We start from the raw sequence: 14,801 nt of genomic DNA, 5'->3' as shown, positions 1-14,801 counted from the left end.
ACTCCACCGTCTAATCCTGAATTAATTTTCAGGTCTCTCACACAGGTACATCAGTATTGGTCGCTATGCAGACATTTCTGGAAATTTGGACAGAGGCCACTGCAAAGAGATTACATTCAGCTGCCTTTCCAAATCTTGTCTGAAAAAAATACCATGTTCACAGTCTGTGTGTGAGGTAAAACAAGGTTTTCAGTGAAGGTCCCAAAGGGGAAGGATATTCATCCTGATACACAGGATTTGGGCCTCTGTCAAAATGAACATTCTTCTCCACTGCAAAGTGCCCAGGCATGTTTTAAGTCTTCTGAAGTTGATAGTTTTAGAAATGAACAAAAGGAGTAGAGAACTGGTTCAGTTGTGACAAAGTTGGTAAATCTTCCCTCACCTATCTGCCATTGTCCAATGGAGACGAGCAGAATTTTTTCTATAAAAAGACAGAACATCAATTTAATCACAATTTCCCCTTTTTATTCATTTCAGATATTAACAAATTAAATGCATACTACTTCACAGGACAATAAGTGTTCTAGATATAAACAAACACTGGCTCGAAACATTCTTGCCAATTCCATTCCTACAACAATAATTTATTTTTCTTCAAATGTCAATTCTTCACAGTTTCAATGCTGCAGCAACAAATTATTCCTTAGCTAAAGAAAACTGTGGTCCATATTTTAAAATAGCTTAAGAGAACTAGAGATAAGTCAGCAAACTTCTGGTGCCACATGCAGTTTGGACAATTTTACCTCAAATCCCAAAGACTGGCAGTGGGACCTAGGGGACAAAGGTCATCTGCAGGAATGACTGGGCACTTTCCGCAGCTTTTCTCCCCCTCTTCCTCTTACGAAATTCTTCACGTAGATTCATGGAGGTGAACTTTGCAGTACTCGCATTCTGTTTATCGGTCCCTGTCACCCCCTGGGGTCACAACCCATGGTACTTGGTACATTTTTTTATGAATTGGGTACTTCACAGAGGAGCTTTTCAGAGCAAATCAGGCAGGATGAGGCCAGGAGGTTTTGGTTCAACACAGTTGATCCAGAAGTTGGCACAGCTGGCGTGATACTGGTGTCCTCCATATGCCAGCTTGAAACTGTCTGTTTCTGAGTTGAATGCCTGCCGGAAATAGAGAGATGTGGGGCAAGTCAGGCTTCTGCACCTAAGAGCTGATCAGCAACCAGCACGTACACCTCTCCGGGTCACAGAGGCTGAGGCCAAACTGGCACACACACAAAAGCCGAGCAGGTGGCTCTAGGAATTCAAGTGAGAAAAGTTTTTCACTGCTAATTAAAGGTATAAAAAAAACTTTACCATTAAACCCAGTTTCAGCAAAAGGAGGTCAAATCTTTCATAGAAAAGGCAGACAGAGCAGGAAGGTCATGATATGGGGAACTAAAATAGCCAAGGGCTATGGACAATTTTTATCCCTCATTGTGCTGAAGGGAGCCCTTCCCCTGAGGCTGGCACTTGACTGTAACATGTAATACCTTAAATTTCTGTGGCTGATTACAGTCCTATCATGAAAGAAAACAAAAGATTAAAAAACTCTTAGGGTCTAATGCCATTGGGAGCTGATAACTGAACTGACATAATTAAAAAGTCCAAATAGGTATAGCGTTTGTAAGAAAAAAAAAAAAAAAAAAGATATTAAACACATAAGAATTATTTCCAGATGAGTACACAATGCTTATAGGTAGCCAGTCCTGGTGGTCTAGTGGTTAAGATTCGATGCTCTCACTGCTGCGGCCCGGGTTCGCTTCCCAGTGAGAGAACCACACCACCCGCCTGTCAGTTGTCATACACTGCTGGCTGCATGTTGCTGTGATGCTGGAAGCCATGCCACCTGTATTTCAAATACCAGCAGGGTCACCCATCATGGACAGGTTTCAGTGGTGCTTCCAGACCAAGACTAGGAAGAAGGACCTGGCCACCCACTTCCCCAAAAATTGGCCATGAAAACCCTATCAGTAGCAGTGGAGCAGTGTCTGATATAGTGCCCGATGGTGAGAGGATGGTGCAAAAAGACCGGGCAGGTTCCCTTTTACTGTACACAGGGTCGCTAGGAGTCAGAATCGACTGGACGGCACTAACAGCAGCAAATGCTTATAGTAAGTTACAACCAGCCAGTCCTAACCTCAGCCACTTCCTGGGTGTTTTCTAAAGCACTATAAGTAAATAAATAAATAAAACAAAACTCTCAAACCCAAACAATTTGTTTTTGTCTGATAATGGCCAAATCCTGAGCTCTTTGATCTCATTCTGTGTCACTACAACTTCCAGTCTTCAGAAGTGGCTCATTCTGTTACCCTGTTTATCACAGAAAAATAACCACAACACCAGAAGCCCATTAAGAGATACAAGCATGCAAACAGGACGGAAGCGAATCCACACAGACACGTTAGTTGATTAAATCAAACGTTATGGGAACAAAAATGACTCAGTAAAGGATTCATGATTGGAACGGTTCAGGATGGCAGTGGAGTCATCAGATTTGCCTTCCACACTCAAAATTAAGATGGAGATGCTAAGATAATGTGTAAGTGGTTCATACTTTTTTAGGATGTTCTTCTGCAGGCTTCTCTTCTTTCTGAAATAACGTTGAAACCATAAGGTCAACAAAATTCCCAGAACAGGGCCTCTTGCCTCCAAACAAATCCTTACAGGTTTAACCTTTTCTCTTTACCACCCCACTGTGCACAGGGTGCTGCAGACACAATGCAAACAGCACGCTCGTTACAAAGGCAAGAACTGCATCCATTCCCTCAACAGCTTCCCCCACTGCCCTTTTGAAAGAATGTATCTGTGCTTGCGGTCAGATTTCAGAGCTTCATAAAATCCCCTCCTCTAGCCACAGACCTTGCAGTGAAGTGGGCTCGATGGGGCTGTCCCCCAGGTCCTATCAGGGAGGTGCTCTGCCATCTGCAGGGGGAAGGCGTGTGACTTACCCGGCTCCTGGAGTCCACGTTTAAAAGGCAGACCCCACAAGCAAGTTCCTGAGCATTTTTAATCCCAGGCCGTAGCATACAAGAGGAAAAATCCAGTGAATTTTCATCGGGCTGTGAGGACAAGACAAATGGGTAAGAACTCAGCAATTCCAAATGCTGTTGGCTTCACTCTGATCACTCATCCTCAAAAGGTCCAGCAGCAAATGAAGTAAACTCTTTAATACCACCAATACAATTATGCACTTTCCCGCACGTTCACTGAGTACGTGCTGGGTTCTAGGTGCTAGGAATGCTAACATGAGTGAAAAATGGGCCTTGTGCTCCGAGAACTCAGTCCAGGGGTGGGGCCAGGTAGGTATCGGGCAACACAGTGCCATGAGAGCCACACTAGGGGTAAGTACTGAGTGCCAGCACACAGGGCAGAGGGGTGTGTGTGTGGGGTGGGTCACTTACCCCAACGCAAGGGAAAAGGAACCTAATGGCAGAGAATGCCTCCTAGAACTTAGAAACATCTTGGCTGAGTCCTGATGGGTATATGCTAAGTCAAGGGACGGGGTAGGATGAGGTAAGGGAGGGAAGGATATTTATTCTACCTAGAACGAGCAGCACAGGCAAAGGCCTCTAAGCAAAAGATCCGGTACAGGAAGAAATCTAGGGCATAGGAACCAAGCTTATGAAAGGAGGTAGGAGATGAAACTGGGGCAGGAAGGCCTTGAAAGGAATATGAGGGTTGCAACTTTATCCTGGGAAGCCATTAAGGGTTCTAATTGGACCATGACAGGATCAGGTCTGTCTTAGGGACAGATCCCATGGCTGCAGTGTAGGCAATGAAGTGGCAGCGGCAATCCTCAGGTACGGGCCTCAGTTACAAGGCTGTTGTAGTGATCCAGGAGACAGACACTGAAGGTCAGGACTATGGTAGCAACAGTGGGGAAGGGAGAGCAATGGACACTTGCAAGAGCTATTAAGGCAGTAGAATCAACAGGCCTGGGTGATGTTAGATGTGCAAGGAGGGGAGAGGCTTGGGCAACTGACGGGATTCACCACAACAAGGCACGTGAGAGGAGAGCCAAGTTTGGAGATGGAGATTGAGGAGAAGAGTTCAGTTTGGTACAAGCTGAGGTGGAGCTGCCTATGGGACAGCCGAGTTCTGATGCTGTAGAAGCAGGCAGATGGAGACACAGGCCCAGCGCTCAAGGGTGCGAGATTTGGAAGTTATCAGCTATAGACAGTAACTACAACAGCAGCTAATAACTCAAGGTCTCACTTGTGCTAGGCACTACACTAAGCTCTTTACATGGATTATTTAATTTATTCCTTACAATAAACCTACGCAATATGGAGAGTGGAACCCAATGATTAAAAGGGCAGGTCCGAACTTCAGAAAGCTGTTAATTTCTTAAACGTTAAAATGTACATTTATTATATGAGCTTGCAATTCCACTCTGAGATATTTATCCAAGAGAAATGAAAACCTATGTTAACAAAAGTCTTGTACAAAATATATTTATAGCAGCTCTATTCCTATTAGCCCAAACTGGAAATAGCATGTGTCTATGAACAAGAAAATGAATTAAAAAAACCATGGTATACTAAAACAATGGAATATTACTCAGTGATAAAAGGGGTCAAACTAATACAACACAGATGAATTTTTAAAACATGCTAAGAAGCCAGACACAAGGACATATATACTACATAATTTCATTTATATAAAGTTCTAGAACAGGCAAATCCATGGTGATGGAAATCTGTGGAAAATAGATCAGTAGTTTTGGAATCAGATCAAGGGATTGACTGCGAAGGGGCAAGAGGGAACTTTAGGAGGTGGTGAAAATACTCCATACATGGGTGGGGTGTGGGCCACAAGGCTGTATGCATTTGTCGAAACTGATCCAACTATATACATTTTTAAGATCTGTGCATTTCATTGTATGTAAGTTACTCCTCAATTTAGAAAAACCCCTGAATAACAAAACCAAAAAAAAAAAAAGATTCAGAAGAGTTGGATTCTTTTTTTTTTTTTTTTAATTTTATTTATTTATTTTTTCCCCCAAAGCCCCAGTAGATAGTTGTATGTCATAGCTGCACATCCTTCTAGTTGCTGTATGTGGGACGCGGCCTCAGCATGGCCGGAGAAGCAGTGCGTCAGTGCGCGCCCGGGATCTGAACCTGGGCTGCCAGCAGCTGAGCACGCACACTTAACCGCTAAGCCACGGGGCCGGCCCAAGAGTTGGATTCTTAATGTGAAAAAATTTGATATACCTAAACCAATTTATTTTGCTTATGTATGCCCTAGAGGAGAGTTTCTCAAACTTGGCACCCCTGACATTTTAAGCTGGATGATTCTCTGTTGTGGGGCTTGTCTTCTGCATTGTGGGAAGTTTAGCAGGATCCCTGGCCAATTTGGGGGCAAAATCAACACCCTCCCCCACCACTAAGAACTGATTTTCCAAAGAAAAAGTATGTGCACACATACCAATACATATATACACACAAACACACACGTATAAGTTGATTATAAATTTTACTGACAGAGGATGTGTAGCACAGAATTTCTAAATAATAATAAAATATACAATCACCCTTATCGCAAATTCCGTATAGTCGCTTGATTCTCACAGAATGCTTTCTTTGACTTTTGCCCAACTCCTGGATACACAGTTAACCTATATGCTTGCTTTCTTTTTTTTTTTTTTTTTTTTTTTTTTTTTTTCTTTTATTTTTTTTTTTTTTTTTTTTTATTTTTTTTATTTATTTTATTTTTTCCCCCCAAAGCCCCAGTAGATAGTTGTATGTCATAGCTGCACATCCTTCCAGTTGCTGTATGTGGGACTCGGCCTCAGGATGGACGGAGAAGCGGTGCCTCGATGCGCACCCGGGATCCGAACCCGGGCCACCAGCATTGCAGCGCGCGCACTTAACCACCAAGCCACAGGGCCGGCCCTATGCTTGCTTTCTTGAAAGAGTGTAGTTCTTACGCGAATGTTGGTTGATGTTTTCATGTTAAGGACTAAGACTAAACAACACAGACGTATTTCAGAACTTCACTCATCTGTCAAATACGTGACTTCTTTGTCGAATCAGATAATAGTTCTCAAATACTGAAGACTATTTCCTTAACTTTTTTTTATTTATTTTTTTTTTTTTTTATTTATTTTTTCCCCCCAAAGCCCCAGTAGACAGTTGTGTGTCACAGCTGCACATCCTTCTAGTTGCTGTATGTGGGACGCGGCCTCAGCATGGCCAGAGAAGCAGCGCGTCGGTGCGAGCCCGGGATCCGAACCAGGGTCGCCAGCAGTGGAGCACGCTCGCTTAACCACCAAGCCACGGGGCCGGCCTTAACTTTTTTTTTTTTTGTGAGGAAAATCAGGTGATCTTTTTGTGAGAGGTTTTGTGAGAGAACCTCAGGAACTGAGGTTAGCTCAGTTAGCCCTGAGCTAACATCCATGCCAATCCTCCTCTTTTTGCTGAGGAAGACTGGCCCTGAGCTAACAACATCCATGCCCATCTTCCTCCACTTTATGTGGGACGCTGCCACAGCATGGCTTGACAAGTGGTGCGTTGGTGTGCGCCCAGGATCCGAACCCAGAGCGCGCACACTTAACCGCTACGCCACGGGCCTGGCCCCTCCTTAACTTTTTATTCTATTCATAGTACAATGGCTACAGACTCAGCATACTTTTAAGTTTAATCTGCATTAACATTCTCTATCACCTTCTTAAGTCTAGACAATCAACAAAACAACAAATCAAGCCCTGATTTGTAGCATTTGCTGATTTCCATGTTATAAATACTCCCACCATAGTTGATTTCAAGCTACCAATGTGATGTCACTGAACACAGAGTTGGGAAGAGACGCCAGCAGTACCATTATGTAGTATTTCCACATACGGATATAACAGACTAGGGAGACCAACTTCCTGGTTTGTGCAAGACTGTTCTGGTTTAGCTCTGAGGAAATCCCTGAGCAAATCTGGACAGTTGGTTGTTGTAGGACAGACATAAATAACCTCAAAAGCTAAGGACTAAGCAGGTGGGAAAGGAAGTGACGATGGAAGGGAGTTGATAGGCACAAAGTAAAAGGGTCAAACAATTGTCTTGTCTTGTCTTGAGAACGAAAAACAAGAGCAGTACAAGTCAAGTGTGAGAAAGTTAGAAGATTACCAATTTGGGCTCAGAAAGATGTCTGAATTTAAGATCGCACAGGCACTGCAATCTGATGTGATAACACAATCCAGTATGATTATGCAAGTGTGCGGCTGAAGAAAGATGGAGAGAAGGGTCCTGTGGTCTGGGAGCATGGCGTGTTGGCTGATTTTTCCTCATGGATACTGAGGCGACCCAGGATGATGGCAAATTCCTGCTAAAATAATAGCCTCTTTTTCTATAGTTATTTTAGGCTGAACCACTGAGGAGTTATTATACTGGTTTTGTATTTACAAAATTGTATTATCCTTCTGCAGAAAAAAAAATTGACTTCTCCGTAGAAAAATGTGTGCGTTATGTATGCTGTTTCCCATCCCTTCCTAATTTGAAATAATAAACCATGTACTAGCACCACAAACCTTTCTTAAACTAACCTGAGCTGATCCATTCAGATCACACCTAGGGAAGGAAGAACAGACCCTTCTCAAAGAAGAAAACAGGAGGTGGATGTTTCAACCTGAGGACTCTGATCGTGGTGGCTGACCTACATGGCCTTAGCCCAGCCAGAGGATAATTTTTCTTTTTTCCTTTTTAGTGCAATCATGGCCACTTTGGTCAAACCTAGAAACAAGTGGTACTATCACGTATTTGCTGTCCAATTCCGTCATCTGTAAAATGGTAACACTGTCACTTGCCCTCCCTCCCTCAGTTGGTGTTGGGACCCTCACAGATGTATAAAAAGTGCTCTGGAAAGGATAAAATACTCTAAATGATTATCACAATTACTCACTTTGATAAATAAAATCTAACAAGCTTTTTGAAGAGGTTAAAAACACAGCACTTCTGTCATCTACATTATAGATATTTATCATGTTACTGAATAAGGACTATTTGAGAAATACTTAGAATCTGGGAAAACTGAATCTTGAAATAAACCAAATTCATAAAAAAACGCTTTAATATCTGTTTATCAAAGGCATAAGGGAAGCAAATGAAAAGGTAATATTGTAATCTCCAGTGAAAATCATAAGGCTCTGCATAAATTACCCTGTCGTCCAATTAATCTTTCCAATGATAAAATTACCCTTTATAAATACACATTATAAGCAGGGAGATTGCTGTAATACATAGTAAAAGTGTGACACCAATGAATGGCTGTACTTCTATAAGAAGGTATGCCCTCTACACGCCACCTTAAATTGAATGTCATTTACTTTAATTAGCAAATATTTCATGCATTTAGTAAAGATTAAAAAAATTACATTATACATGACCTGCATACACTGACAAGTCCTAGAGTCAGACTGGGATATATAATCCTGAATCTTCAGCCAATAATAAACCGCTAAAATGGTGTCCAAGAAAATCATTATTTTTTTTGGTGTTTGTGTGTATGTGAGGAAGATCAGTCCTGTGCTAACATCTGCCAATCCTCCTCTTTTTTTTTTTTTTGCTGAGGACGAGTGGCCCTGGGCTAACATCCGTGCCCATCTTTCTCCACTTTATATGGGACGCCGCCACAGCATGGCTTGGCCAAGCGGGTGCGTCAGTGCACGCCCAGGATCCGAACCGGTGAACCCTGGGCTGCCACAGTGGAGCTCGGGCACTTAACGGCTTGCGCCTCTGGGCCGGCCCCGAAAATCATTATTAAGGAAGAAGAGTTTGACAGAAATTAGTGTTCTTCACCAACATCCTCATTCTTCTTCTGCCCTCAAATGTTAGTATGGGCCTCCCCTGTCCTCTTAAATTAGGCATGGCTGTGTAACTTGCCATGGTCAACAGACTATGAGCATAAGTCATAAGTGTCACTTCTGGAAGGAAGCCTTTAAGACCAATATGCTATTTGTTATGTTCCCTTGACCCTCCCATGGTGACCAGCTATGTTGCACATAGTGGACGCTCTGTCAACCCAGGTCCCTGAGTGAGAAGAAAATGGCACAGAGACCCCTCTAACTTGAGACGGACATATAGCAGGAGCAAGAAATAAAGCTTTGTTGTTTTACATCACGAAGATGGCGGGGGTGGGGTGGGGGTTGTTTGTTACTGCAGCATAACCTAACCTAATTTGACAGATATAAAGAGTGATCTAGACACAGGTTCCACAAGCAATTCTATACTTTTGGTTTTGGTTACAATGTAACTGTTGGGTTACAATGTAATCATTCTTGGTTACAATGTTTTATGTAATTTTTCCTATTGCTGCTATAACAAATCAGCACAAATTTAGTGGCTTAAAACAACATAAATTTATTCTCTTACAGTTCTGCAGGTCAGAAGCCTAAAAATGGGTTGGCAATGCTGCATGCCTTCTGGAAATTCTAAGGGAGCATATGTTTCTTTACCTTTTCTAGTTTCTAGAGATCGCCTGCACATTCCTTGGAGTGTGGTCCCATCTTCCATCTTCAAAGCCAATAGTTTAGCATCTGCCAATCTTTCTCTCTCTGCCTCCATTGTCACATTGCTTTTTCTCACTCTTATTCTCCTGCCTTCCTCTTATAAGGAACCTTGTGATGACACTAGGCCCACCTGGATAATCCAGGATAAGTTCCCCATCTAAAGACCCTTAACTTAATCTCATCTGCAAAGTCCCTTTTACCATATAAGGTAACAAAGTCACAGGTTCTAGGGATTAGGACGTGGATATCTTTGGAGGTGGGGCATTATTCTGTCTACCATATCCACTTTCTATCAGCCGAGGATAACCATGCAGAGACATGATGAAGATTCTGTCTCTAAAACATTGTGCAGACTGGCAAGATGACAAAAATGCCATCATTATTTTAAAAAACTGTTCTCCTGATATGCCACAGCAATAGGAAGTAAGTACTCCGAAATTCACTGCTTTGTTCACATTTTCATGAAAGGAAGTACAAAAGAATTTTATTCTACTGAGGATAATAAGGGAATCAAAGAACCTGTGTGATTCTCAATTGACTAGAGGTCAGGAAAATAACAGTCCTGTCTCTTTTCATGGATTTTATATGGCAAAAATGGATTAGTTTTGTCTTCCAAGACTGAGTCTTTCTTTGTTCCAAACCTACTGAACTTCAACCCACATCCATGAGATAAAACCTTAGAAAGCACTACACTCATCTCACTAAAACAGATGATTTTTACCTCTTGAGAAAGAACAGTTCCTTCACAGTCTGTGCCCAGAGGAGATACACTTCTACCACAAGAGGGAGTATCAGTCCATGGATAAAGGGAGTATTAAAGGGAAAGAGGAATATAAAACTTTGTTAATGAAACTTGCAGCTTAAAGAAATATTAAGGAGGGGCTGGCCCGGTGGCACAAGCAGTTAAGTGCACGTGCTCCGCTGTGGCAGCCCGGGGTTCGCCAGTTCGGATTCCAGGCGTGCACCGACACACCGCTTGGCCAAGCCATGCTGTGGCGACGTCCCATGTAAAGTGGAGGAAGATGGGCACGGATGTTAGCCCAGGGCCAGTCTTCCTCAGCAAAAAAAAAAGAGGAGGATTGGCAGATGTTAGCACAGGGCTGATCTCCTCACAAAAAGAAAAAAAAAAAGAAATATTAAGGAGTTTCAGACTGTGTGCTCTGCTTTCCTTGGCCCAAGCATCACTACTGCAATGCAGCACCAACATTCTGGAACTTTCTCCCGGGAGAAAAGTAATGCAGCTGCCTTTTGATGGGAAGAGTTTCATGGAGTCTTCATAGGAAGCAACCAGTCTTTTTTAGCATGTTGGAAGCTGAGACTAACAATAGGAAAAAGAATGGATTTTTAAATGATGATGTGCATTCAAATCCCAGATTTGTCAGTTTCAGGCAAGTTTCATCTTCTCTGAGCCCCAATTTCTTCACCTGTGAAAATGGGGATTATACTAGTGACCTCATGGAATTGTTACCAGGATTAAATGAGAATGAATGTAAAGCATATAGCACAATGCATGGCAGGTTCTAGGTGCAAAATAAACAATAACTATTATGTTGGTATTAATGGAATCAAAGAGTCTGACTCTGGCAATTTGGTTCATTAAGAAACTTTAAATTCTACCTAAAATGAAACAATGGTGTAGAGTTAAAAGCTTCCTACTCAACCTCAATCATGCCTCTCTCCAGTAAAGATTTCTCTGCTGTGAGCCTCTAATCCAGAGTCCTTGGAGTTTGTATAGTTTTGTTCCAACTGAATTGAAGATGTTGGTTTGTGTGTCACTTACACTTATGCATCTATTTTTAGAGTGAAAGCTTCTTCATGACAAGTCTCATATTTCTTCTGTAGAATGTATGCTATTCCTCATGCAGTGGGCAACTCAAGTAAGTGTTATAGACCAAGGATCTACCAGTTTTCAACAGGAAACGACACAGTAGAATCAGGAAAAATACCTGAGCAGAGAATGATTGTTTTTCTGTCACAGCCAACCAGGTGAAAAAAGCATTTATAACTAGAAGAGCATGGGTAATTAGAGAAAAGAGTACTGAGTGGCATTCATGTACAATTTACAGTGCATTCGTGTGTTGTCTAGTTGCAGACTAATTAATCTCTATACTCCTACCTGGTGTCTAAAAAAATGTCAGGCAAAATCACTCTCTAGTATCTAGACATAGATGCTAGAAATAGATGTTCCTAATGGGAGTCTCAAGAAGAGGGCACGAATGCCTGGCCACTCTTCCCACATACCTCCTATTTTGCCTCACTGAGGGATTTAGAACCACCATAAGTGAACAGGGCAACACTCCCAGGTTAGATGGGTGACCAAACTCAATAGGCTTTCTTCGAAATCACAAAATCAAATTCCATGGCTTCTTTAAAAAGGTCTGAACAAAACTAATCCTTGTTGTAAAAAAATCAGAACAGGGATTATCTCTCAGGGGGGTGACGACAACGAAGGAACAGAAGGAAACTTTCTGGAATGGTAGACTACTCCAAATCTGGATAGGGGCATGCAATCGCATTTGTCAAAACTCATTGAATGGTATAACTAATATTTTTGCATTTTACTGCATATATATTTTACAAAAAAAAAAAAAAAAAGGATAAAAGAAAAGAAAAGAAAGAAAGGCCTGAAGAGACAATCAAGGTCTAGAAGGCAAGCCTTTCTCACGAGCAGCTATAGCATCGTGGGAGCTTGGAAGTTTAGAAATATGTACAAGGATGAAACCAGCTTCCATCTCACCCACTGACAGTAGTCACCTCAAAGAAGTAAACACATGACAGCAACCCAGGCCAGGATTCTCCCCAATCATCCTTTGCCCCAAATTGAAAAGGACTAATATATAATGAGCTTGGTTAATATGCTTAGTCTTTTGTGATACCTTTTCTTCAAAGAGTCTGTGGCAAACAAAAATGCTTTGTAATCACAGCCGTCTTTTTCTAACAGCACCGGAAGAGATGAGTTTGTATTTGAGGGTTTGCATAGAAATTTAGTTTTCAAAGTGTTAATTACAATGAGAAACTGATTGCCACCAAAACAAACAACCTTAAAATCTAAGTGGAAAGGGGGAGGCTTTTAAGCTAGTCTACAGTTCTGGGATACAAATAGAGGAAAAAGTGCACAGAAAAGAACCTGACCGTTTATATCAAGTTGCTGCCAGGATAGATTTCTGGTGTTTCATCTCAACCTTGATGCTAAATAACAACTCATTCTCCCTAAAAAGGCTTTTGCACATCTCTGGTTTTACCCACCCAACTTGCCCATTTCAAGGAGTCAAGAGTGGAGTGGTTGAAAGAGCAGACTTCTGACTTTCAGACTGAATCTAGGTCTCACCAATATGTCTGTGCCTCACTTTCTTCATCTGTACAAGGGGGAGAATAATACCCTTTACCCTCAAGACTGCTGTATTAAGTAAATTACATCTATATAAAGAGTTACGAATAGCATCTAGCACATAGTAAGCAGGCAGTTAAAGTTGGCTAATGATGATAGTCAGGCTTAACCTGGTCCATATTAGTACAAGGTTAGGAAGCTGAAGGTGGGTAAATTAGGAGAGACCCAGACACATACTATCTCCAGATTCCTAATGCTTGGCCTTAGATATCTTGTTGCTGTAAAAACATGGAACAAATGGGTTTTGAGGTAAGACTTTTGTAAGACTGAGTAGCGAGGCTCTGACGAACGGCAATGCTAACAGTGCTCTATGACAGGCAACTGGTGACACATCCTTCTCTGTCCCACAGCCTCACAGGCAGCCTCGCAGACATACTAGCCAAGCAACTTCATTCGTAGCTGGAGTTTAGAAATATTTTTTAAAAAGACCAGGATTTCATCACCCAAACACAACCCTATTACCATTTTGGCATATTTCCTTCCAGCCCTGTACAAACAGCTCTGTGTTATTTCAAACTTTGCGCTCCTTTAAAAAATGGCTGTATAACATCCTATTATGAAGATTCACACAATTTACTTAGCTAATCCTCTAGGTTTGGACTTTTAGGTTATTTCCAATTTTTCACTTTTACCAAGAACAACTTGTGCATTTGACTTCTTTTTGTGAGTTTGTATTTAGAACTGTTGCTTTAGGAAGTTTTCCTAGAAGTGGAATTACTGAGTCAACCACTCTGAATGTCTGTAAGTCCTTTAATTCATTCAGCTTTTACTGGGTATTTACACAGTGCCTGGCACTGGGCTCGGATTGAGAACAAAAGATGAACAAAATGTGGTCTTGCTTTTAATAAATTCCCTAAGGAATAGTCCACACTTTACCACATCAACACTATTAGGATTCAAATAAACAAACCAAACAAAAACTGGGCTTATTAGTAGGTAAAAAAGGAAGTCTTGTGTTAATCTGAATTAATGTTTACTGATAAGCTGTGCCTCCTCTTTTATGAATCACTTCATGTTTTTGCTCAGATTTTTACTGGGATGTTGGTATATTTCACATTGATTTCTATGTTTTCTTTACAGAGCAAAGACAGGAGTCCACCATCAGTATGTACTGCCACACTTTTTCCTAGGTTACCATTTAGTCTATTTTTTCCTCACTTAGAATGACTTTTACTAATTGTACTTGGAGCTATGCCATTCAGCCTATGTGGAGGGATTTCATAGGAAACTACTCAATGAAATCTGTTGCTTTATTTACTGAAAGAATATTTTTGAAGATAAGGTAGGTTTTATTGGTTTCCTCTTTACGAGAACCCACAAAAGAAATTTCTTTCTGATGTTAGCACCAGCAATAATGATGCTTCTCCTGAGGAGTGGGTTTCTTTTAGGTTAGGAACACAGCGAGTCAGGGACTTCATCGTGTCTTCTTTACATCCGTTCCTGGAAAGGGTCAAGTACCCTTAACTTCATTCTTGGTTTGATCTTATCTTCCCTACTTTCATTTTCTCTGTTTTATTCTCCTTATCCATTTATCTAAAAAATTTAAATCAGTTATTAAAATTACGAGGTACAAAAATGCATATCCAGTTTGGAAAAAACTGGAAGGTTCAAAAAAGTATAAAACAAAAAGTAAAAAGTTTCACCACACACTGTGTTAGAATGTAAAGAAATAAAGGACACAGTCCTGTTTTTTTTTTTTTTTGTGAGGGAGATCAGCCCTGAGCTAACATCAGTGCTAATCCTCCTCTTTTTGCTGAGGAAGACCGGCTCTGAGCTAATATCTACTGCCAATCCTCCTCCTTTTTTTCCTTCCCCAAAGCCCCAGTGGATAGTTGTATGTCATAGTTGCACAGCCTTCTAGTTGCTGTATGTGGGACGCGGCCTCAGCATGGCCGGAGAAGCGGTGCATCGGTGCGCACCCGGGAT

General features: G+C 41.5%; 1 protein-coding gene across 12 annotated transcripts in view; it reads right to left on the bottom strand.

Moving 5' to 3' along the window:
• Nucleotides 1-443: 443 nt before the first annotated feature.
• The window catches only part of SYNRG (synergin gamma), a 76,827-nt gene continuing 62,469 nt past the window's right edge, over nt 444-14,801 (bottom strand). For 9 of the 12 annotated variants that reach the window (XM_014790935.2, XM_087440833.1, XM_087440834.1 and 6 more), the window contains 3 exons: nt 2,943-3,053; nt 2,549-2,584; nt 444-1,113 (listed from right to left, as the gene is read on the bottom strand). In XM_014790935.2, coding sequence (XP_014646421.2) covers nt 982-1,113; nt 2,549-2,584; nt 2,943-3,053 — 279 coding nt within the window. In that variant the 3' untranslated portion in view covers nt 444-981. The remainder of the gene's footprint in view (nt 1,114-2,548; nt 2,585-2,942; nt 3,054-14,801) is intronic. The other 3 variants (XM_087440832.1, XM_087440838.1, XM_014790937.2) reach the window with 1 other exon arrangement.

This window comes from Ceratotherium simum, chromosome 16 (assembly GCF_057802395.1).
Source record: "Ceratotherium simum simum isolate JZ-2026a chromosome 16, ASM5780239v1, whole genome shotgun sequence".
Classification (NCBI taxonomy): Eukaryota; Metazoa; Chordata; class Mammalia; order Perissodactyla; family Rhinocerotidae; genus Ceratotherium; species Ceratotherium simum.
The sequence above is the reverse complement of the archived record's forward strand: the minus strand, read 5'-3'. Positions and strand labels throughout refer to the sequence as shown.